We start from the raw sequence: 22967 nt of genomic DNA, 5'->3' as shown, positions 1-22967 counted from the left end.
ATTAATTATAGATCAACATTATCAATTAGAAATTGATAACTATATGATAAGTATATCTCTTTTTGGCGGAACGACAAGTTTTTGTATTTTCTATAGAAAGATATATAACATCTATCGTGAATGATCAAGTGGGGGAGAAAAATTTTAAAAGTTTAATTCCAGCTTACCTCCACTTTTCTTCCTCGTCCGATTCACTGTTGCGATCGTAAAACCTCTCCGGAATATTCATGACGCTGTCTTTGCGCTCACCCCGCCCTGCGAGTTAGAGAAAAATATTTCCTTTCTGCGACGTGTGCATCACGCGATTACACACCCGCCCACCAATCTACGTGCGATTCTCTTTCTTTTCTTTTCAAAGTAGCGGCTCTGCTTTCTTTTTTTTTTCACCTCGTTGCCTCCTTATCTCTTTCGAAAAAAGGGAGGAGAGGAGGGAGGAATGTTTCACCCTCTTTACGTTCCCTCGTCGTAGATTGGTGGGACGAGTCGAAGTTGCATCGAAATTAATTTTTTTTATACGCATACCGAACGCATCTTGCTTTCCACTACTCTTTAAAGGGGATCCATACTTTTCGAACAAAAGCCTTTACGTAAAAATCGCAATCAACGAAGCTCTCAACTTATGTCAAGTGTCTTCGGGGTTCTGTTCTGAATTCATATCATGTTTGTGATATGTATGGTATATAGATGGGATCGAGATTGATCAGATTGATGGATTTGTTATCGAGATAATTTATATTCCGTCTATATAATATAGCTCGAATATATCTATATAGAGTTATATATTGAAATAATCTGGAAAAAAGTTGAGAATCTACTAGAAATCCTAGTGTTCGTTAATTACAAAAAAGTTTAATTGTTCCAATTGTTATGTTCGAGTCATCTGTAATCCTTAAGAAAAAAGAAAACATATTATCACATATATATATATTTAAATGGGAAGAAAATCCGGGAAAGAAAAAAAATTCTAAAAATTACGTATCGATTGTAAATGAGTGGTGTGCAGGGTAGATGATTGTAAACTTGTTTTATTTCCACATCTACTAATAACAATGTTAATGTAAAAAATATAAAATTATAAATATTACTGGCTACTGATAATACTAGTAAATAGTAGTGTAAAACTTGCTTTCTATATAAATATATATATATAAATAATTGTATAGAAGAGAAGAGAAACTATGTGTAATGCAAAATTTCTTGCAATTAATCGTACATAATTGGAAAGAAGAATTATTATAAAATATATATAAAATAAAGAGAGGATCGATAAATTGTATAGATAGTAGTAGATAGATACCACACTAAAGCCTACTTACGGTCTTTTCTCTTAGCTACACGTTGCAAAAACTCTAGCTAAGAATGGAGCAGCTCAACCGTAGCTAGTTTCCTCAACGTTTATGCGAGACGTTGTTGCTATCAAGGCATACTAAACCACTACTTTCGTCTACTTGACCTACCGATTCTACATTGCGGAGTCGGGTACAGTAATTCGGTTTGATGATATTATATTGTTGTAAATTTAATTATTTCTGATTCAGTAACGTTAATCGTAACGATGTTCTACTTTTATATTCCAGGGAAGATGGAATTTGAATTTTTTTCCCCCTCGAAGATTTAAGATTAAGGTTACTGTCATTGTTACATTATCATCATTAAATGAACTTTGAGAAATTGATTATATTTGAGAAATATCGTATTATTATATATCGTAGTAGTCGGTGTTTATTAAATAGGTTTAGACTGGATATCTGATATAGACACGTCAGAAATCTGTCATCAAGCGTGTTTGGCACAAATACCGATACCCTGGTTGGAATGTATTGGAAGATACGCCAGGGTTGAAATTAATGGGTCAATTTGCGGCGTGTTCGATGATCAAAGATATTTGATAAGTGTGGTAAGATCGTTTAATTTCGATTTATGATTTCTCTTATTCCATCATTGAAAATAATATATGTATATATATATATTAATAATTCTAACATTATAATTGATAATTGATATTCGATAAATATAATTGATATTATTTTATTACATTTTTAAGCATGCTCGTTCGTAGTAGTTCAATTATGTTTATCAAATATCAACTCCAACGTGTCATAATGTTAGGATTATTAATGTAAGTGGAGACGTAAAGTAGTATAGGTCGATCGTTAGTCAGGCATAGTTGTTATCCTATATGCAATCTCTCCGACACGTGTTAGCTTTCGTTTTATTCTTCTCCAACGAGTTTCGTTTCTAATCTCTAATTTTCCTCGCAAAAGCAAAAATTCCAAGTATTTGTATAAAAATACTTTCTTTAAAAAAATAAAAAAAAAAGTAATTGGCATTCTCAAAGTGCATTCAACGACATTCCAAAGTTCAAATTTCCTTACTTACGATCACGATTGTAGCAACGATTGGTTTAGCGATTATATTTATTATATTCTACCTCTATATATATATATATAATACAATATTAAGCGAGCATTTTAAAAAAATCTATAAAGCGTTATCGATGCGAGCGGATAAAGGATCAGCGTAAAAAGAGAGGGATAAGAATTGCTACTGCAATATATTTATATATATATATATATATCCTACGAAAAACACGTTGAGAGAAATTATTAACTTAAGCATAGGATATCTTATTGGTAGTAAACACACTTACATCATTTAGGACAACGTTTTTCGAGCAAAACACAATAATCCGTGGGAATATAATCGAACCAGTTCCCTTCTCGTTACTTTCTTAATTGAAATCCTCATCTCTCCGTTGTTAAGAGACGATATTTAAACGAAAGAAAACGATTTGATACCAAAAAAAAAAAAAAAAAGAAAAAAAAGAAAAAGAAGAAGAAGAAGAAGAAGAAAAGCAAACGAAACGCGTTATCTCCAAACTTTCCTTTCCCGAGTGTAAAATTATTTGAAGAGAGGAAAAAAAGAAAGGGAGAAAAATCAACTCGACCATCGTGCAGATCTATTCGTCGATCAATAAAAGTAAAAAAAAAAAAATAGAAAAAGAGAACGAAGAGACTGGAAAAAAGAGACGTAAAATGTAACGCTCGCGTTTAATCGGAAATAATAAGTAAACAGAGATAAAGAGACGGCAAACAAAGGGAAAAGAGAGGGAAGGGGAGGCTGAATAAAGAAGAGGGAAAAAAAAGAAGAAAAAAAGTAGAGAGCCTTTCGAAAGACCGTGGAAGAGAGAAAGTGAGAAAGACAGAGGGGAGAAAGAAAAGGGAGAGAGAGCGAGAGATAGAGATAGAGATAGAGAGAGAGAGAGAGCGAGAAAATGTATCTTACCGGAAGCCCGTGACGGTGGCCCACAGTGTCCTGTGGTTATTTATCGAGGTGGTATGGAGTGCGGCAGTGGGAAGGAGGCCGAGTTACCGGTCCTCGGAGATACAGGCTCGCACTGCCACACAGTAACCGTTGGGACTACGCACGCTGTTGTTCGTTGATCGATGATGTTGTGGTTGGTCGGTCGATCGAGCCCACGATTCGTCGTCGATCGGGGTGTCGGGATGGTGACGATGGCCGACGATGGCGTTTCGACCGAGCGAACCGAGCATTTTGATCGACCGTTCGTGTACGCATGTCAGAGATTGCCGGACGGTGCCGACCGAGAAAGGAGATCAACAAAGATCAACAAAGATTGGGAAAATATTGGCAGAACACCGACAGGTCGAGTGGGCGTTCTTCGTCAACGGAAGTCAATGAGAGAAGACGAACACTCGATAGTAATAATAATAATAATAATAATAATAATAATAATAAAAATAATAATAATATAGTGGAGAACACGATCAGCGCAAATAGCTTTTGGCACTTGGCGGTTTTTTTTTTTTTTTTTTTTGCTGGTTTCAACGTGGTGTGAAACGAGGAACCAGGCTTGGTATAACGGGGTATTTTTTTGTTTTTGTTTTTATTATTTTTTTTTTTCGACACAACGTTTGGAGAGAACTCGCAAAGAGTGGCGCGTGAAAAGGCACGTGTGAAGAGGGGGGTGTGAGGGAGGAGTTGGAGAGAAGAAATCGAGACGCATCGCGATATGTTGTTCTGGCGATTCGTTCTTCTCTCCCCCATCCGTTTTCGACCACCTTTGCTCGTCGTGTTTCCTTTGTTTCGTACGTTATTTTTTTTTTCTTTTTCTTTCTTTCTTTCTTTCTCGCCAATCGTTTTTCGTTTCTCTCGATCTTGTCGAATGATATCGGGTGTCTCAGGCTGGCGCACAGGCGGAACGAGTACTGAGCGGACAGGCAACAGTGGCGCAACAGCGATCGCACAGAGATGAGCATAGAGCACAGATCATTGCGACGGATGAACTTTTGGAAATGCCAGCTTCTCCAATGAGTATAGACAGACAGACAGACAGATATATATGTATATATATATATAGGATGATTTCGCGCTTTGAAATTCGTTTTTCGAAACTTTGACTTGCAAATGTTAAACACGTGACAATTATATACATACACGCACACATATATATATACATATATATATCTTTGGCTCGAATGAATCGACGTCCAAGTTCTCATCCTCTCCATTATTACGTATGTCACTGTTACTAGTATTACTCTACAAAACTTTCATCGCCGCGTTTCTGATCACGTTCGAGATACACGTGTACGTGCTTTACTACACGGGATCGATGCCAACGACGTAGTACAAGGTTATATTATTAACTCTCGACCAGAGAACGCCAGAGGTTGCTAAATATCCGTTATCTTAAATCTAGTTTATAGCTACTGCAGTCACGACAGTTGAAGTCTCTTTTTCGAAGCGAATAAACAGAATTGTCGCATAAATTGGAACGCATAATTGGCTCGGAATGTAACGTTAACGTTCAGTTTCTTAAGGATTTGTGTAACGAATTAAAGAGAGCAGAAACGAATTTACATTCAAAGATTAATCACCGATCGCGAAGTTGTCTCCGTCGATTATCAAATCTCCTTCAATTTTTTCTTTTTTTTAAGGATCGAACCGTTTATCTCGAGCTTGAGAAAACGAGGATTTAAAAAACAAAAAAAAAAAAAACGAAGAACGTTATTTCTTCGCTCGTTCTTCTTCTCCTTCGTCGTTCCTCGCTCTTTCGATTGGTTTTCGACGACGAGTGAACGAAGCGACTCGAAGAGAGAACACTTGCACTTGAGAATTCACAATTCAAATATATTTTTTACCATCGATGCGCCAAAGTGTACGAGGCTCCCTTCCAGGCCGATCCGTTTCCGGTTCGATTAGTTATTTCTCTTTTTTCTTTTCTTTTCTATTTTTTCACTACTACTCGCTATCGATACGAACGAGACACCTAACTTGGACGAGAAAAATTATTATTTCTTCGGTTATTATTATACTTGTTCGCTCGGTCAAATCGCGCGAGATCGATGGAGGACGTGATCATAATACGGAGGCACACGGAAGAAAAAGTGGGAGACAGAGAAACAAACAGACGTGTGAAGAAGAGAGACATGGTGTCGCAGAAGAGAAGAGAAGAAACACACATAAGATAATTAAAAGGTTAAGGTGAGAAATGATGTAATGAGAAAATGCATAAAAATATATGTACACAAATGATACGGACCTACACATATATATATATATATATATACATATACACATAAAAAGTACCATTTTTCGTTAATAATAATAAAAAAAAAAAACACCTTCGAAAGAAACGAAATCGAAGAATTTTAATCAAACTCTTTCAAACGCGTCTCTCTCTTTCGAAGAAATGAAATCGTATCGCATCGAAGGCGTTCGATAATCAATCCGGTTTTCTAATCAATTCGGTTCACTCCCCCGCGTCGACGACACACACACGGGTTACATACATGTACGTCCGTGCACACACAATTATTCGCATGCGTACGATACGCACGGCGGCGGCCGATGAGGAAGATTCGATCTGCTTCGATCGGCTGGTGGACGAGGATGGATCGAGCCGATCGACGATCCAACGATCGAGAACCGTGGTGGTGGTGGTGGTGGTGGTGGTGGTGTGAGAAAAATAAGAGAGAGAAAAAGAGAGAGAGACGAAGAAGAAGACGAAGAATATAGAAATAAATCGACGAGCGTGTGTGTGAAAGAGACAGATAGACAGACAGGCAAACAATCGGCACGGATGGATGAACGAAATTGAAAGGGCGGAGCGAACGATTTCGATCGGTTTAGGCGAAAATGATTTAGGCCAAGAAAGAAAAGGGAAGCAACGTAACCATACTCACGGCTCTCGCGCCTTTTGTCTCCCGAGAGACTCATCGTCCTGCCAAGCTCCCTCTTGGCCGCTTTCAACGATCGTAGACCCTCGAGAATCTCCTCCGGGTCCCTCATCGGCCTGGTGAACGAGCTCCGTCGCCGATCACGGTTGAAGTGTATCGTCGGCATCTCCGTCTCCCCCATACTTCCGCCTGCGAAATCGAGTATATTATATTATACTTCTCACCCTTCTTCCAATCCACAGATTACCTTGGAAAGGTGAAACTTTTCGAAATCTCGCGTAACAATCGTGTCGAAGAGATCGAACTCGTTTCTTTTAATAAAAACGATGGGATGGAAAATTACTTGATTCATTACTCCTCGTAGTTAACGATCCCTTGGGAAATTATAGTTATTCGATACATCTTCGTTTGAAAGATGAAGAGATCGAGCGGAGTGGAGAAATGAATTGGGATAGAAGAAACGGAGTAGAATACGAATTCGTTCGAGGACAAGGGCGCGTAAACAAGAGGGGAGAAATGGCGGATGGATGACCTAAAATTTCTCCACGACCGATATCTCGCTTCTTTGGAGCTTTGATTTTCCTGACCTTGACACACTTTTTTACAACATTATGAAATTGGAAAAGTCGAACGATATTCTGGCCGTGATGAGAATGAAATGCTTTCTCGAGAAAAGAAGATTAAATCTTACTTTAAGTACGTATGTAGAGAGAACAGAATCTGAATCGAAATTAATATCGATTATTTGATGATTATTAGGTTTGAACAATGAATTATTTGAAAAAAGTTTAATTTTTGAAATGAATGAATTTAAATGCTTGCAAATTTTACACCTCGTCGATCTGTTTTTTCTTCTTTTTTTTAGGGAGAGAGGTAACCTCGTGACGATTTATTTCATTTTTTTACACTTTATGAAAAGAAAAAAGGAAAACTCTTCGAAATAGAAAGGACTGAAATAGCAACGAATATTCCAGCAGTGAAATTTCACTGAAGAACCCAACGGGAAAATAATGGTCTCTTGTTCAGCTTTTAGATTACAATGTATGTTCTCGCATTTATATTCGACTTTTTCCAGATATTGACATTTCCATTATCTATTTTTTCTTTTTTCTTCTTTCTTTTATTTTTTTTTTTTCACACATATTTATTCCCTAATAGCATCTCCGTCTTTATATACAAGAACGAATGTACAAATCTAGAAATTGTAAACGTTAATTGCAATTTTCTCAATTTTACAACATAACAATACCACTATACAGATATAAGAAATACAAAAATAAATATTCGAGTAAAAGTAACAATAAGATTGATTATTAATTATTCGTAAACGTAATAATACAGTTGAATTAAAATTAATTAAATTAACAGCCTTTAATATCTTTATATACAATTTTACATACAAATAATCAATCAAAGTGATATAATGAAAATAATTAATCATATTCCAATAAATTACAATATTAATTTCGTCAAAAAAAAAATATTCTCGTATCTTCAATAATCGTAAAACAAAACTTACACATGATTTCAATCGTGTCTAGTGTTAATAATCTGTTTTCACAAACTGTTTTCATAATGCACAAAATCTTTCTTCTTCCAATTAAGTTTCAAAATAGAGCTCAATAAGTAAAATAATATCACTAATAACTCGCTTTCGATTTTCGCGTCACCCATTTCGCGATCAGACGAAAGAAGCGTTAAAGATAAACGGAAATGGAAAGTGAAATGGGGCCACTCACGTTTACTGTCCGTGCCACCTTGGCTCTGGAAACTGCTCCTTCGGCTGCCCGGCAAGGATCTACTGTAATCCCTGTTAAGCTCGTACGGTTCGACTTCTAGCTGCTCGGATTGGCTGGAGCCTCTTCTCGAATTCGCGTGCCAAGCGTGATCCGGGTGGAGAAAACAGAGCTCCGGACTTCCGCTGTCGCTTTGCGTGTCGTCGCTGTAACTTCTTTCGCGCAGCTCCGTCTTTCGCAGTAACCTTTGGGCAATTTCCATGGAGAGCGAGCCTCGGGGGGAACAGTAGGGCGATTTGCTCGCGCGAAGCCCACGGGGGTCCTCCAGTCGATACCTGCGAACCATTTCGTAACCCTGATTTTCCACTCGATGCGCGTGTATCTGTAAATTCTGTATCTGTGATAGTCTTGGGGATTAATTTTGCGGAAATATTTTATTTTTTACTTGTTTGTATGAATCCTAGATACGATATATATCTTCAGAAAAAATTAGGATCAATTTTTTTTTAATAAGCTTATGAGGGTCTTGTAATTTAACTACAAATGATTTTGTACGTTAATTCAAAATTAAATCATCGATTGCTCGTCTTTGTAGATTCTCGAGATAGTTTTGAAGATGTGGAAAGTGATATTGCAGAAATATTTTATTTTTTAACTACATTTTAGCTACAAATGATTGTTAATTATCATCGATTGCTTGTTTCTGTAGATTCTCGAGATAGTATTGGGAATGTGGAAAATAATATTACAAAAATATTTTATTTTTTACTTGTTTGTATGAATCCTAGATACAATATATATTTTCAGAAAAAATTAGGATCAATATTTTTTTGTTTAATAAGCTTATGAGAGTCTTGTAATTTAGTTGCAAATGATTGTGTACGTTAATTATCATCGATTGCTTGTCTCTGTAGATTCTCGAGATAGTTTTAGGGATGTGGAAAATGATATTGTAGAAATATTTTATTTTTTTACTTGTTTATATACGAATCGTAGATACGATAGATCTTCTGAAAGAATTAGGATGAATATTTTTCCTTTTTTTTTTAATAAGCTCACGAGGCTCTTGTAGTCTAGCTACAAATGTTGTTACAATGATTGTTAATTATCATTATTGCTCGTCTCTGTAGATTCTCGAGATAGTTTTGAGAATGTGGAAGATGATATTGCAGAAATATTTTATTTCTTATTTATGTACGAATTGTAGATATCTTTTAAAGAAATTAGGAAAGTCTTGTAGTTTAGCTATAAGATGATTGTTAATTATCATCGATTGCTTGTTTCTATTAGATAGATTCTCGAGATACTTTTGGAGATGTGGAAAATGATATTGCAGAAATATTTTATTTCCTATTTATGTACAAACTGTAGATACGATACATATCTTCTGAAGAAATTAGGATCAATATTTTCTTTTTAATAAGCTTACGAGGGTCTCGTAGTCTAGTTACAAACGACTTTGTACGTTAATTATCATTAATTGCTTGTAGATTCTCGAGATACTCTTGGACATGTGGAACGAGTGATACTACGGTTATTTTTAACGATTCGAAAAATATTTACAACGTTTCTTTCTTACTTGTACGAATCGTACATACGATGTGTATCTTTCGAATAAATTAGGGGCAATATTTTTCGCGTTTCTAGATTAAAGACTACGGGACGATTGTAGAGTTGAAGAGATATTCTTGGTACGTTATTTTTAGTGAAATAATATAGTACTTCTTTCACTTTCTATCAATTCACGTGTGAATCATTCTACATAGATCATTTTTATTATCATTTTTATTTTGTAAGATCGGTAATATAAATTTTTGATTGCAAAACATTGGACATATTTCTCTTTTTAAACACTCTCTTTCATTCAAAATATAGCTTCAATCATTGTTATATTCATTATGCACAGAAATTTCATCGATACTCTATAAACTCTATAATAAAAAAATAATAAGACAAGAGTTATGTATCACGATTATATACAGATTAACGTACACATTGATTATTAAAATTTGAAAAAAAATATTGAAAATTAATCTATAATTATCTATCTAGAATTGTACAGAGCAACGTGTAAAAATACTCTCGTCATCGTTTTAATCATTTGCGTTGTGTTTCGAAAAACTTTCGAAGAATTAAATATTTACCAAACTGCCCTGTCGTTTTCGAGGGCCCGTTCCAAATCGACGGTGCACTCGCCGAGAAAAACGTTATCGCCGTCGGGGCAGAAATCCCACAGGGTCACCTCGATTGCCCGCTTCATTAAGCTCTCCCCGTCAACCCCGGAGAAAAGCAACGTTGCATTCCAAATTGGCTTTTGACTTGGCTCCGCGACCACCGTTTTCAATGTAATTTGATCGGCGCTGAAACACGTGTATACGTAATCACGTCGATACAAAATTACACGATAAAAGAACAAGAAATAGCACCGTAAAAACGACCGTATTTGATCAATGTCATTCGAAACGAAAGTGAATTACACTTCGACCCTCGAACTTTTGGATGAAGGAACAATCGGCAAAAGGCAAAAGTGGTCGTCGAGATTCAATTGTTCGACCTCTTCCTTCTTCATCCGCCAAGTTTACGTCGCCCTATTTGAACTTTTCGAACCATCTTTCAACTTGTTCCTTCGTCGAAAAGTTCGTCGAGATCGCGAAACGACCGTTCTTCGTTCTTTTTCCAAATGATAGAACATAATACGGATACGATTTTCGATCGATTCTCGAAAAAAAGCCACAATTATGCAGCAACCAATTTTCAAATATATACTTCTTATCTCTGTCAGAATCCTCTTACCCGATCGGAACCAGGGCCAATTTGGCATACGCCTCCGGTAACGTGCCGTATCCGGTGTCCTCCCTTGCGCACAAGTCGTCCGCCATGAAAACTGAGACGATCAGCTCCTTGCGATCCGCCTCGTACGAGACTTGTATCTGTATCCTGCCCGTCACCTGCTTCTCTTTCGCTATCTGCTCCTAAAATAGAGGAGGCGAAGGGGTGAAAATGTGGCATATTAAAAGGGAGGCTGATCGATAATAAATATAAGTCTAATATAAATGGCGAGTATACGAATGAACAGAGACGAATGATCCCCGTGATCTCTCGAAGCGAGAGAATCGAAGATCGTGAATTCGAGTGAGAAGAGATTCAATTAATTTAATCGGGGGAAGAAGATAAGAGAGAATTGAATCGAAAGATCGAACGTCTGTGTTGCACGCGTAACACTCGTGGAGATTGGAAAGCGAATTTTCTCATTCCCGTCGCATGCTCAAGCGAAAGAATTTTTCTTCTTTTTTTTTTTTTTTTTTTTTTTCCAAGGCTGAAAGCAAACCATGTGTGCGCGATATATATATGCACAGATTGTTGATCGGAAAATTACGGGAAGAAATTGTATGCGAAAGCTACAAGTGTGTTGGACACATATATATATAGCTGTGGGGATGCGTGATACACAGCGGGTGATCAGCGATGGAACGACTGCGATATCTTTTGATTCAGTCTTTTTTTGGATAGATTGAAATTAGCTTGGAATAATAATTGTGTTGTGTAAAAGCTTTCTCGAAAGAGATGAAAAGAAGCGTAGGTACGTGACACGAAAGAAGAGAATTTTAAATAATTGAAGGTTTTTGTAAATGGAATTGTTAACCAGGAGTCTAAAGTTCTTGGCAACGACTGAAATAATTTCGAAATGAAAAATTGATTGAAAACAATTTGAAAGTTAAAAAGTTGATTATCACGATATTTCGATATGAAAGAAAAAATCTTGTCACGGAATGTATCTCGAAAAAAAGTTTATTTTCAATTTATATATATATTTTAAAATAATATATCGGGGAATAAAACGAATTTCAACGCTAAATCGATTTTTTTTTTTTTAGTGATTCTCTCGTAGTATAATATTTGCGAGATAGATTCACAGGTGGCTTTTCGTAGCGGAACAGTTAGTTAATGTGTGCAAATATAATTCGAGAATAGAATGAAACGTGTAAAAAGGAAAACAGAAATATCCATTGCGAAAACGTGTTCTGTATTTCCATTTTTTTCGCGCATTAAAAAAACATAGCGTCTTATTTAAATTTTATATTTCTTCCTTTCAATTTTCCAAGAGCAAAAGTCGCTTGCATAGAATTTGGATAATCGCCAATAACAATTCCATTTAATTAAACTCATCGTAATTTCGAATGATCGATCGTAAAATTTCGATCGAGATATGGTTGCCCATCACTGATCTCTACAGCCAAGAAAAAGGTTCGTTTCCTTCCTTCCGTACCACTACCACTACCTCTCCGTTCATATTTACACCACGATTCTAATTTCTCTGCGTCTTTCTCTCCGTACCGTTTTCCCGGACTGTAAGTCTTCACATTCGAGACTTATTCTAATATTTACATATTCTATATATAAATGTTAATATCCAATAAGAGAGACATTAGCATCGATATTGATGTATCATCCCCTCCCTTTTTGTAATTATTCAGATATATAACATAGTTTGTATAATCGTATATATATATATATATATATATTTATAGGACACGATAATTAAGTCTCGAATATGAGATATCTGTGTCACGCGTTTCAAAGAGCTACGCAAGCGGAGCTACGTGTGCGTGTGGCGTATCGCGGCGCTTTTTCGGCCTTAAAGTTTCCATCGACGAGAACGTTGTCGATTGACAACGAGGCAGAGAAAGGGCGGAAACGCAACGAAGGAGGCGGGATATTTTTTTTTGATCGCCGTGGATTAGGGGTGACGGGATCGATCCTCTTACTTTCTTTCTTTCTTTCTTTCTTTTTTGACGAGCACGCCTTTTGAAAGGCGTCGACGCTTGATGGGTTAGAGAGAGCGCTCGAAGAACACCTTTAAAGCCGAAGCAGAGTCGCGAGAGAAGCAATTAGGCAATTTGTGACGTGTCAGGCTCGCGATCTATCTTCTACGCTTTCCCTTGTTATCGTCCTTTAATCAACCGAAGAGATAAAAAAATTACGTTTAAATTTTAATATTTTGATTTAATCCAATGTGGGTTATTTTCGAAGTCTTTAAATTATTTGTTTCGGATAGATTCGGAAATTTGTTGCGAATCACAACCGTTGACCAACCATTTTCACGATGATCCTGGATTAAATATTAATATCGGCTCGTTTCATTATTCGTACATTTATTAATAACTCGTGTTTATTATTCTCTTTGGCTCTAGATATTAGAGAGAAGTTTTTTATTCGATATTGTATTATATTATAATAATATCCATATTGAAATTCATTTCGAGCTAACAAGCTGGACCAATGTTGGACCGTTTAATTTATTTATTTGTCAATTAATTGTTCATCCTTATCGATAATTGACTTCAGCCTAGTAGATTAATTAATTACGCGTAATCGTTCAAAGCGCCCGTTCATTTCGATTCGAATGCGCATGAACGATTCACAATTCAACAATAAATTTACTTCGTCTATGTATATACGTATATTTAACCGCGTTTCATAGCTTTGTGTAAACTTCAAAGGAGGAAAATATTACTCTCACATCCCTCAACGAACTCTTCTAAACCGTGAAAAGTGTTGGTAACTTATAATTCGCTTGCTTGAGAAAATTCCGCGCGAGGAGAAAGCTATCGATCAACGTTGTTCAACACGTGCTTCGACAACAAGAGTCGAACCACAACCGATGGATCCGAGCGAGAAAAAAGTTTTCGATTTATTCAACGAATAATCGAGTCGGAATCTTTTCGATATCTCGACATTTCCAATCGATTAATAATGAAATCGTACGTAATTCAGGGAAAGCGTAAGCCAAACATCCGACATTTTTTTTTTTAACGAAGGATTCGAGAAAAGAATTTTCGAGATCGATCGATAAGGAACGTTTTTTCTTTTTCTTTTTTCGGACGTTTGGCGAAAAATATTATACAAATCGGGACGAATTTGCCTTTGTTTTTGTTCGTGTAATAAAACTGCGCTTAGAGACAGAAACAAGAGTCGATATAGATTGGTACAAACAGACAGATAGACAAAGAGACAGATAGAGACAGAGAGCGAAAAAGAGAAGAGAAGAGAGAGAGAGAGAGAGAGGAAGGAAGAGCGAAAATAAAATCGCAGGGAGCGGAATGAAGATGAATGAAGAAAATTAATCCTTCGTTTCGTACGATGGTATTTAAAATTGAATAAAGTTTCGTCGTGAATGAGATGTGTAATATATAAAAAAATATAGCAAGAATTTTTATTAAATTGTTCGGAAGAATTTCGGTTAAATTTAAAAAAAAAAAAAAGAAATAAATCTATGCATTCGTCGTGTCAAATCTAAGTTGAAAGTGGTTTCATCGTTATTAGATCATCCGAACGAGTAATGTCGTTTTTAAAAATCCCAGTTTCCATGGAAGAATTAAATTTATTTCATTTTTTTTTTTTACATGTATTTTTAACGCTCTTTTTTTTCAATAATTTCTTCTCTTAATTGACCGAACAAAACAACTCTGACTGAATTTATTTTTTTATCTCGCGTCTTTTTAATTGTTTTTCTCTGTTCGAACATCGTAATGGAAATGGCTCTTCCTAAATGCCGGTCATTTATCTATCAAAGCTGCACTGTTTAATCTGTTTAATCGGTAACAATAAAGCGAGAATAGTTTCACTTTACTTCGCGAATTTATAACTGAACGAATACGGAAATATATGGAAATATATTTTTGTTAAAAAGAGATCAAATCTTTTATACGTCGAATATTGCCTTTTGCGATTGAAATTGCTATGCAAGATTCATTTCTCATCCCCATCCCCATTCGTTTCACTCTACAAAATCAAACATCTATAAGTGTGATTTCCTCTGAAAAGTTTGCCCCCGAGAAAACCCATTTCCTCAATTTTGACACTTTCCCGATATCGTTCAAGTACCGTTTGTGGACAGCGTCGAATCGAAGAAGAATTTGCTTCTTGGACGTATCGGAAATATTTTATTCAAAAGTTAAAAGCCGCCATTATTCGCTTCGGGATGATCCAATATCGAAACGAAATCTAATTTTGTGCATCCTATGAAAAAAAAAAAAAAATTCACGTATTCTTGTGTAACGCTATTTAGTGCTCTTTATTAAAACTTCAACTTTAAAGTTTCTACGTGAAAATCAGCCAATCACGTACTCATGCCACAGTTTCATCCATTTCCTCTAATCTCGTGAAACGAAGGAGCAGGGAGTAGCAAACGAGACACAGGGAACGAAAGAGGAGGACAAACTATGAGAGAGCGGATCGCTGCTAAAAAAAAAAACGACGAATTAGGCATTACCTGAACGACGAAGAACGAAACAAAACAAAGAGACAAAGAGAGAGTGAGAAACGTGGGAGAAAGAAAAGAGAAAAATGTGGAGATGAGAAAAAAGTAGAGACGAGCCGCAAAAGAAAATGAATACGCTAATAATATACACAACTAGAGTCGTGCCAGTTGGGAGAGAAATAGCATGGAGGACCAATATGCTAAGTTTGTTCAACAATGGACAACTTACATTTCCTTTTCTCTTTCGTCAGCGGGTCTATTTTCTCTTTTAGTCTCTTTTTCGTAGCCAAACAATTTCTTTAAAGAGGTAGGTCAAGGGAGGAAGCGGTGTGATACATGGGAGAAACGGCAGAAACAGTTATACACACATATACATATATATATAATATACGTATGTATAGAAATATATATATATATATATATATATATATATATATATATATATATATATATATATATATATATGAAACTTTGGCTCACAGAGAGAGAAACAATACGTAGACGAATGTCGATGCGGTGAAGAGAGACGTCGCCTGAAGTAAACGTGAGGCGTAGAGTAACAGAATTTGGAGGTGAAGAGAGAAGAAAGTGCCTCGTGCAGCCTCGTGTAATCGTAATGTACGAGGAGAAATATAGAGCACACAGAATCGCGCGTGTGTACACACACACACGAAGAAAAAGAAAAAAGAAAAAGAAAAAGAAGAGGAGCGACGAAAGAGAGGGGAATAGAATATTCAGAGGACGAAAAGAAAAGCGAAGAAGGTGAGGATGGCGATAAAAAGGCGCGCGCACGCACACGCGCATCCCGCTCTAACCTTTTTTCACGTCTCCACTCGCATAATACGCATCCTGTTACACGCGTATACGCGGTTTTTGTTTTTATTATCTTTCAGACGGTCGCGTGTGTGCGCTCGTACATGTTGAGATCGTAAACAGAAACACGTCGCACAATTTTCGACATCGATTTAACATTGAACATTTTTACACGGCGTATACACGTGTCGTGTATGCGTATATGCGAATAAAAGCTATTTTATATTATACGTTTTTCTAATCTTTCAAGTTTTCTGCTCGACGCAAAACGAGACAAAAAAAAAGGAAAGAATAATCTTGTTATAACTTGTTTTTGAAACTTTATATGACAGAATTTACAAAATATCTCTTCCACCAACTATAACCATATTTCCGAACGAAAATCGAAAAAGAAACAAAAAAAAAAAGAAAAAAAATAAAGATGCGAAGAAAAGATGCGGGTTGCACAACTTTCGCGCGCCAAAAATTTCTCTTCTTCTCTTACACTCTTTTTTTTTTTTTCGTTTCTCCTTTTTTTTTCCGTTTATTTCTGCTCTATCTTTTACATCCGGTTATACAGGACAATCGCGTGGATATCGAGTCAGGTTCATCGTTTTCTCGCCCGCTTGCGACGATCTAAATCTAATTTAGGATTATTAAGTGTATTTGTATATATATCATATATTATGTGCGCGTATGTGTGCCTGTACGTATATTATACGCGTGCTCGTGGATCATCAAAAAGCTAGAGTTACTCGAAAGCGTGTGCACGTGTTCGTCTGTCTCTATGCGAGTTCGAGAGCACGGAAGCATCTGTGTGTGTGTGTGTGTGTGTGTGTGTATCGGTAAGTAAATAGTAATAATAGTTTCGACGGAATATTTCGGGGGACGTTAAAGCGGAAGAAAGGGGAAGAACGCAACAACTCGCCCCCAACTGACACTCTCACTGTTCCGTTCTCTTCTTTTTTTTTTCTTCTTTTTTTATTCGTAATCAGACGCGCGACTAAAAAAGGAGGGGGAAGATCCTTTCGACGCTTCCTCGACGAAACTCTCGCTCTCTTTCTCTCTCACACACATACAAGCTAAGGTATAGAAGCGATGCGATAACGTTCGTTCTCTCTCGCGAATCTTTCAAGAAAGATGGACCCTGGATTTTTCTCGTATTCCGCTTTTGCGTTCTCTCTTTCTCTGCATACGTTCGAAGCGTGTAACAATGCTTTACGCTTAATTTATCGAGTTTCTTCGAGCGATATGCAGAGTTTTTTTCAAGCTACTTTATACACTCGCTTCTACTCTAATTGTTCTCTTTAATCGGGTAATTGTCTAGTCTGATCGGCCTCTCTACGTCTCTCCTTAAAATCTTTCATTTAGATAGATTTAGATAGATTTATCATTTCTTTCGATATAAAAGTATCGCATATATGCTTAAGCTCGAGAATTCGAAGCTTCCATTTCTAAGAATTGATAAGGTCAGGGATATTCAAACGAGTTATATGATAACAGTGGAACTTGTTTCGTAAGTTTCGATGACAAATTTTCTTTCTTCATCGGATATGGAAAGTTCACGATGAAACGAATCGCTTCGAAAAGAAATATCGTGAGAAATTGAGACAAAGCCACTGCGAACTAGACATTCACCCTCTCTCTCTCTCTATTTATCTACTCTATATAAGATTTATTACATATATATACACATGCACGGACGCACGCATTTCTTGGCGTTTTTTTTTATCATCTATACCGATTGTCGTACGCTCCTTCGAACCGCGTGTAAAATTGAACATCGTGTAAGCAGCGACGAACGAAGCAAGTCCCTCTTCTTGTTGGTTGAGAGGGGCTCGAATTAACGCGGCCACGCGCCGAAAGCATCTGCGTGTGTATGTATTTTTTTTTTTTTTCTCCAACGATAGAAAAGAAAACATCGATCTTCAGAAACAGATAGGATTGACGCGTCCACAATAATTTTCAAAGCTGATGGTATATATATACATAAATGCAATTTCAGTTTCGTTGCAGGTAACTCGATCGTTTGGTTTTTTTGGAAATTTAACATGAATTACATTTTGCTACAATAATTGTAAAAAAGAGACCGAATGAAATTCGTCGAAATTTTGATTGTCCTGTTGTGAAAGAACAATTTTTCCCGCATTCAGAAAGTTGCTCGTTTAAGTAGAGAATGTTTCAACAAGAAGACTAACTTTTAAGTAAAAGTTACTCAATTGAAAGTTATAGTAGATGTTCTGGTGTTTGATCGATGGAACGATTTAAAAAAGAATAGTTCTAGTTCTAGTTCATCCTTTTCTTTTCCATATTTCCATATTTCGATAATACAATTTTTTATCCGATATAATTGTTACTCTCAATTTTTATCATCGCAACAACGACGTTAATATACAATAAATTATATACACACGCGTCGAATAGAGATTTCGACGTTGGGAGATTGACGTCACTTTAATTACCGCTTTTGAGTAGGATCCGCGTATATTTCATCGAATATATGTTTTATTACTGTTTAAATCCTTTCGTTGAATGGAAATAACGCGGTTACGTGTTAATAAAAGCGGCGCTAAATATAAAATTTCATCCCATTCATTCGGACCTCGGTTCTCGAATTGACGTCAGAGAGGTGGCGAACGCGCCCCGTTCTGGATGGCCGACGTCAATTCCCTAAGCATTCGAGTGAAGATCGTCGTTGAAACTGAATCGAGACACAAAAAAATCCGGAACTAATTCGATCTTTTCGCGAACGAAGCGAATTTTCATCAAAAAAAAAAAAGAAAAAAGAAATATAGAGCGTTCTCACAGCGTTACAAGGATAAGATTAAATTTTAATTAAATCGAAGAAGGCAAATTCGAACTAATCTGCAATCCGTTGTTACAACGGTTATTATTCGAACGTAAACTCTGTGGAGACTCTGTCGATGGTTAACAATCGGCACGAGTTACCTGCAACCCTTTGGTTCCACCACTTTGAAACTGCTCGCTTGTTACAGTTTTGTTGCGATAATTCAATTGTTTGGACGTTCGCGTCAATTTTCTTAGCTTACACTATGGAACAATACATTTACACGGTGAAGTGGAATTCTCTAAGTCTTCGTTATATAATAACTCCTTTCGTTATTACGTAATTACAATTACAATTAATCTTAGGAGAAACACCGAGACACGGAAGCGATATATATATATATATGTATGTATATCTAATTATTAGAAGAAGAATCATCTACTTTTTTTGGTCCTGTGTCGTATTTTAATATTATCCAAATCGATCCAAACAAACGCAACTCTCGAAACTTTTTATTTCCGATTCTCTCCCTCCCTCTCTCTCTCTCTCTTTCTCTCTCTGCGCTTACTTAGAATAATTCTACGGATCAAAAGTTCAACGTGAAATTTACAAATCTTTTTTCAACTCGTATATATATATATATTTTTTTAAGTGTAATATATTTCCCTTGGAAGCTAGCTAGTTGAAAAGAGAGCTCTCTCTTACTCTCTCTATTCTATTCGATAATCTCTCAAATTTAATTTTTCTCCCTCGATCGACGAAAGGAAAGAAAGAAAAAGAAAAGAAAAGAAAAGTATATCGCTCTCGAAACGAGGGGAAAAAAAAATTTTCACAAAGAATCCCAAGAATTCGTCGAGTTATTAAATATCTACAGCTAGTAATGGTGGTAATAGTAGTAGTAGTAGTAATGGTGGATATCGCGTTTCTTCCTTCTCCCTCCGGCTTTTACCTCTCGCCGTAACGATCGATCCGCGCAATATACCGAATTATCAAACCGGATGCCTTTCGAAATAACGAACGAAATCCATCCAGTTGGTGTTTCGTTATGCCGAGACGATGCCAGATATTTTACTCGTCCTTTCCTTTTTTTTTCTCGAGGAAAAGAAGAGAATGGAGAACGAAACGGAAAGAAATATGATTCGATGGAAAGGAAGGAATCTCTCTTTTTTTTTTTTTTCGAAACTTGTTAACGACGATCTATCTTACTTACTACCATATATTTATATATACGACGTTATACACCTATTGTCAGAAACCCTGTATAATTATTTACAGATCGACCCCCAAGAAGAAGAGAGAAAAAAAGAAAAAAGAACAGAGACACGTATATTTAGACTCGATACAGGTGTAATACACGTGTGTGTGTGTGTATGTGTGTATAGTGTGCTCGAACATTGTACATTGTTATAATATGACATAAAGAGCGAAGAGGAAAGTTCGAAGCAAGCCGACAGTTTATGACCGACACAATTTATGATTTTACACATTGATGCGTATGGGTGATCCTTTGGCTAATAGCGCCCTCTATTACTCGTACACAACCAACCGTTCGTCGTTTCTCTCTCTCTCTCTCTCTCTCTCTCTCGTTGCTCTCGTGGTTCTCTCTGATATTAATTCAGCCAACGCTGATGCTGATGCTGGAATATTATTACGTTATCCACGTGACGCACGTTTCGAAAACGAGACATTCGATTTGAGAGCGTGATATATACGTGTTAACCTTCCGATAACTCGATCGGAAAGACACGAAATTACGGGAAACGTCGCGATTTACCTCCATTTATATTCCTCGCCCACGCCCTCCGTAAATCCGTTGCGAAAACCGAAAAACCCCGCGATTTTTCCACGGAACGGAGCTCCGTCTCTCCTCTCGCGCGAGAAAGAAAAGAAGAAGGGAAAGAATTACAACGATCATCGAGAGAAGGACGAATTTTTCCGCTGGCTTCGTTCGAAAGACGGTGGTGAATATTTCTCGAGGCTGGATCAAATTTTAAATTGTATTTGGGGATGAAAATAGATATAACGATATGTAGGTCGGAGGGTGTGTGATAATTTTGTTTCGTTTGACGATATTTTCGAAACTTGAATATGCGCGTATTATTAAAATTCGGTTAAACGTTTTGTTGCGAAAAAGGATCGAAGAGAGTTGTTTCGAAAAAAGTTTAAACAGTTTTCGCGATTAGAAAGAGCGTATAAAAGTATCTTTGTTTTTCCTTTCTTTTTTTTTTGTTTACTTACACATTTCCCTGCCATTTTTGATCGAATCGCGCCATTTCCAGGCAACTGAAATTTCATCGAAAATGGTAAACGGTTGCCGAGTTCGATGAACGTGTATAAAAAAAACTGATCTCTATTACATTTTCAAAGTTAATTTTTTTTTTTTTTCGGATACGAAACGTGCAAAATTCGCTCCGCGTATGTATATATCCGGTGTTATTATATCTGTTACGGCGCGTCTCTTTAACGAGACGCTCTGCCGAAAAAAAAAAAAGAGGGAAAAAGAGGAAAGAAAAAATTGGAAATTTCACGGTAACCGAGGAAAAATCGCGGTGATCGTGTTCGTCCCGTCGTGCGGTATTCCAATTTCCATCAATTCGCGGTTCGCACATGCGAGATTCGCGCATCAACGCGATAAATATTTACACCTAGCCTAGCGCGTATCGTACTCGCCCTCGCCAGCACGTGACCGTGCATGTACACACCGTACAAATTTAATAATGTCAGCAAGACCGCGGCCCGTGACAATTCGAAAGTGGAAAGCCACTCTCCGCGAAGCGAACAGAGTTTCGAAAAACATTGTTTCGAAACAATTTTTCCATAAACGCGTCGACGTGAGGAAAATAGATCCAATAGTGTTGATCGGGATAAATAAAGGGAATAAAAGAGAAGAGGATCCTTGTCTCCGTTCCTTCCGTGGAAAAATCGGCAGAGAATCGTCGAAGCGTTTTTTTCGCGTAGCTCGTCGTCGAATCGCTCTCGCCATTCCTTTTCGTTTTCCTCCCTTTTCTCGATACGACGCGTGTCGTATATAATTGTTTGGATTGTACAACACACATACACACGCACGCACATACACATACACGCGAGTAACAAGTGAAATAAAGGTACTCGCATACGGATTGATTATTATACGCGTATGTTATACGAGATATAGTAATAGTATAGTGAATATATACATAGTACAAAGCGAAAGACCGAGAGAGATGGTGATATTCACTTGTTTCTAAAAGTAAGGTAAAAGGTGGTGTGCTATCGTGGCGCTTTCACTTTCACTAGCTAACATTAAACTCGGTCTGATCGAGGTTTAACTTCTCCCGTTTCTGTGTGTGTGTATATATATATATATATGTTTTATGCGTATGCGTGTACATTGCGCGTGAAAATGAAGGAGAAAGAGAAAAGAAAGAAGAAGAAGGAAAAAAAAAGACAAAAAAAAAGAGAAGAGAAAGAAGAAAAAGAAGAAAGAGAGGAGACGGTCACGCGTAGATGTGTCAATTTATGAACTCGTTATACCGGCGTCTTTGGCAGTTTCCTGCGCGTCGGTGATGAAGGCGTTTTATCCGTTTCCCCCTCTGAAAAAGAATATACATTTCACGTGTCAACGCAATAATAATAATAACAATAACAACAACAACAACAACAACAACAATATACTAATAAAATCGGTCTAATCGAACGTTCCGTCGCGATTATTTTCATTTCCCCCATTTTCGAGCGATAAAAGGAAGGAAGAGAGAGAGAGAGAGAGGAAAAAAAAGAAAGAAAGAAAACGAGAACGTTTAATCCCTGATACGCGAGAAGACGAACAAGCTGCTACTGACGAGCGCAAAACAATCAACTCTTTCCTCTATCTCTCTCTCTCTCTTGCCTCCCTCCCCTCCCCGTTTTTTTTCCACTCTCGAAACGCGCGCGTTATCGATTTTAAAGCCGACGATGCACTCTATCCTCCTCCTCTTACTCTCCATTTAACGATTCATCTTTTTTTCCCCATCGTACACGTGTACACACGCACGCACACACATACATATATATATCGGACGATTTGCAGGATTCGATACTCACCCATCAGCAGTCCCAGATTCCCCGGCACTTTTCCAGATGGTACCGCGGCTAAATCCTCCGGCAGGTCCCCGCTGCGTACGTATTCGTGTCACGTAAAAGTGGCGATGGTTGATAAAAGCAATTCG

General features: G+C 37.0%; 1 protein-coding gene and 1 long non-coding RNA gene across 7 annotated transcripts in view; one reads left to right on the top strand and one right to left on the bottom strand.

Annotated features, from left to right (window-relative positions):
- Nucleotides 1-22967, bottom strand: part of LOC410756 (regulating synaptic membrane exocytosis protein 1) — a 145519-nt gene that overhangs the window by 10393 nt on the left and 112159 nt on the right. Inside the window, exons 14-21 of one of the 3 annotated variants that reach the window (XM_026446269.1) lie at nt 22843-22913; nt 22294-22352; nt 10733-10911; nt 10084-10299; nt 7943-8274; nt 6210-6392; nt 3286-3429; nt 167-255 (exon numbers count right to left, since the gene is read on the bottom strand). In XM_026446269.1, coding sequence (XP_026302054.1) covers nt 3326-3429; nt 6210-6392; nt 7943-8274; nt 10084-10299; nt 10733-10911; nt 22294-22352; nt 22843-22913 — 1144 coding nt within the window. In that variant the 3' untranslated portion in view covers nt 167-255; nt 3286-3325. Of the gene's footprint in view, nt 1-166; nt 256-3285; nt 3430-6209; nt 6393-7942; nt 8275-10083; nt 10300-10732; nt 10912-22293; nt 22353-22842; nt 22914-22967 lie in introns of those variants that run through there. The other 2 variants (XR_003306528.1, XM_026446268.1) reach the window with 2 other exon arrangements.
- Nucleotides 1-22967, top strand: part of LOC107965445 — a 97373-nt gene that overhangs the window by 12580 nt on the left and 61826 nt on the right. The gene's annotated exons all lie outside the window — the stretch shown is intronic.

The sequence above is a fragment of the Apis mellifera genome, linkage group LG1, assembly GCF_003254395.2.
Source record: "Apis mellifera strain DH4 linkage group LG1, Amel_HAv3.1, whole genome shotgun sequence".
Lineage (NCBI taxonomy): Eukaryota > Metazoa > Arthropoda > Insecta > Hymenoptera > Apidae > Apis > Apis mellifera.
The sequence above is the reverse complement of the archived record's forward strand: the minus strand, read 5'-3'. Positions and strand labels throughout refer to the sequence as shown.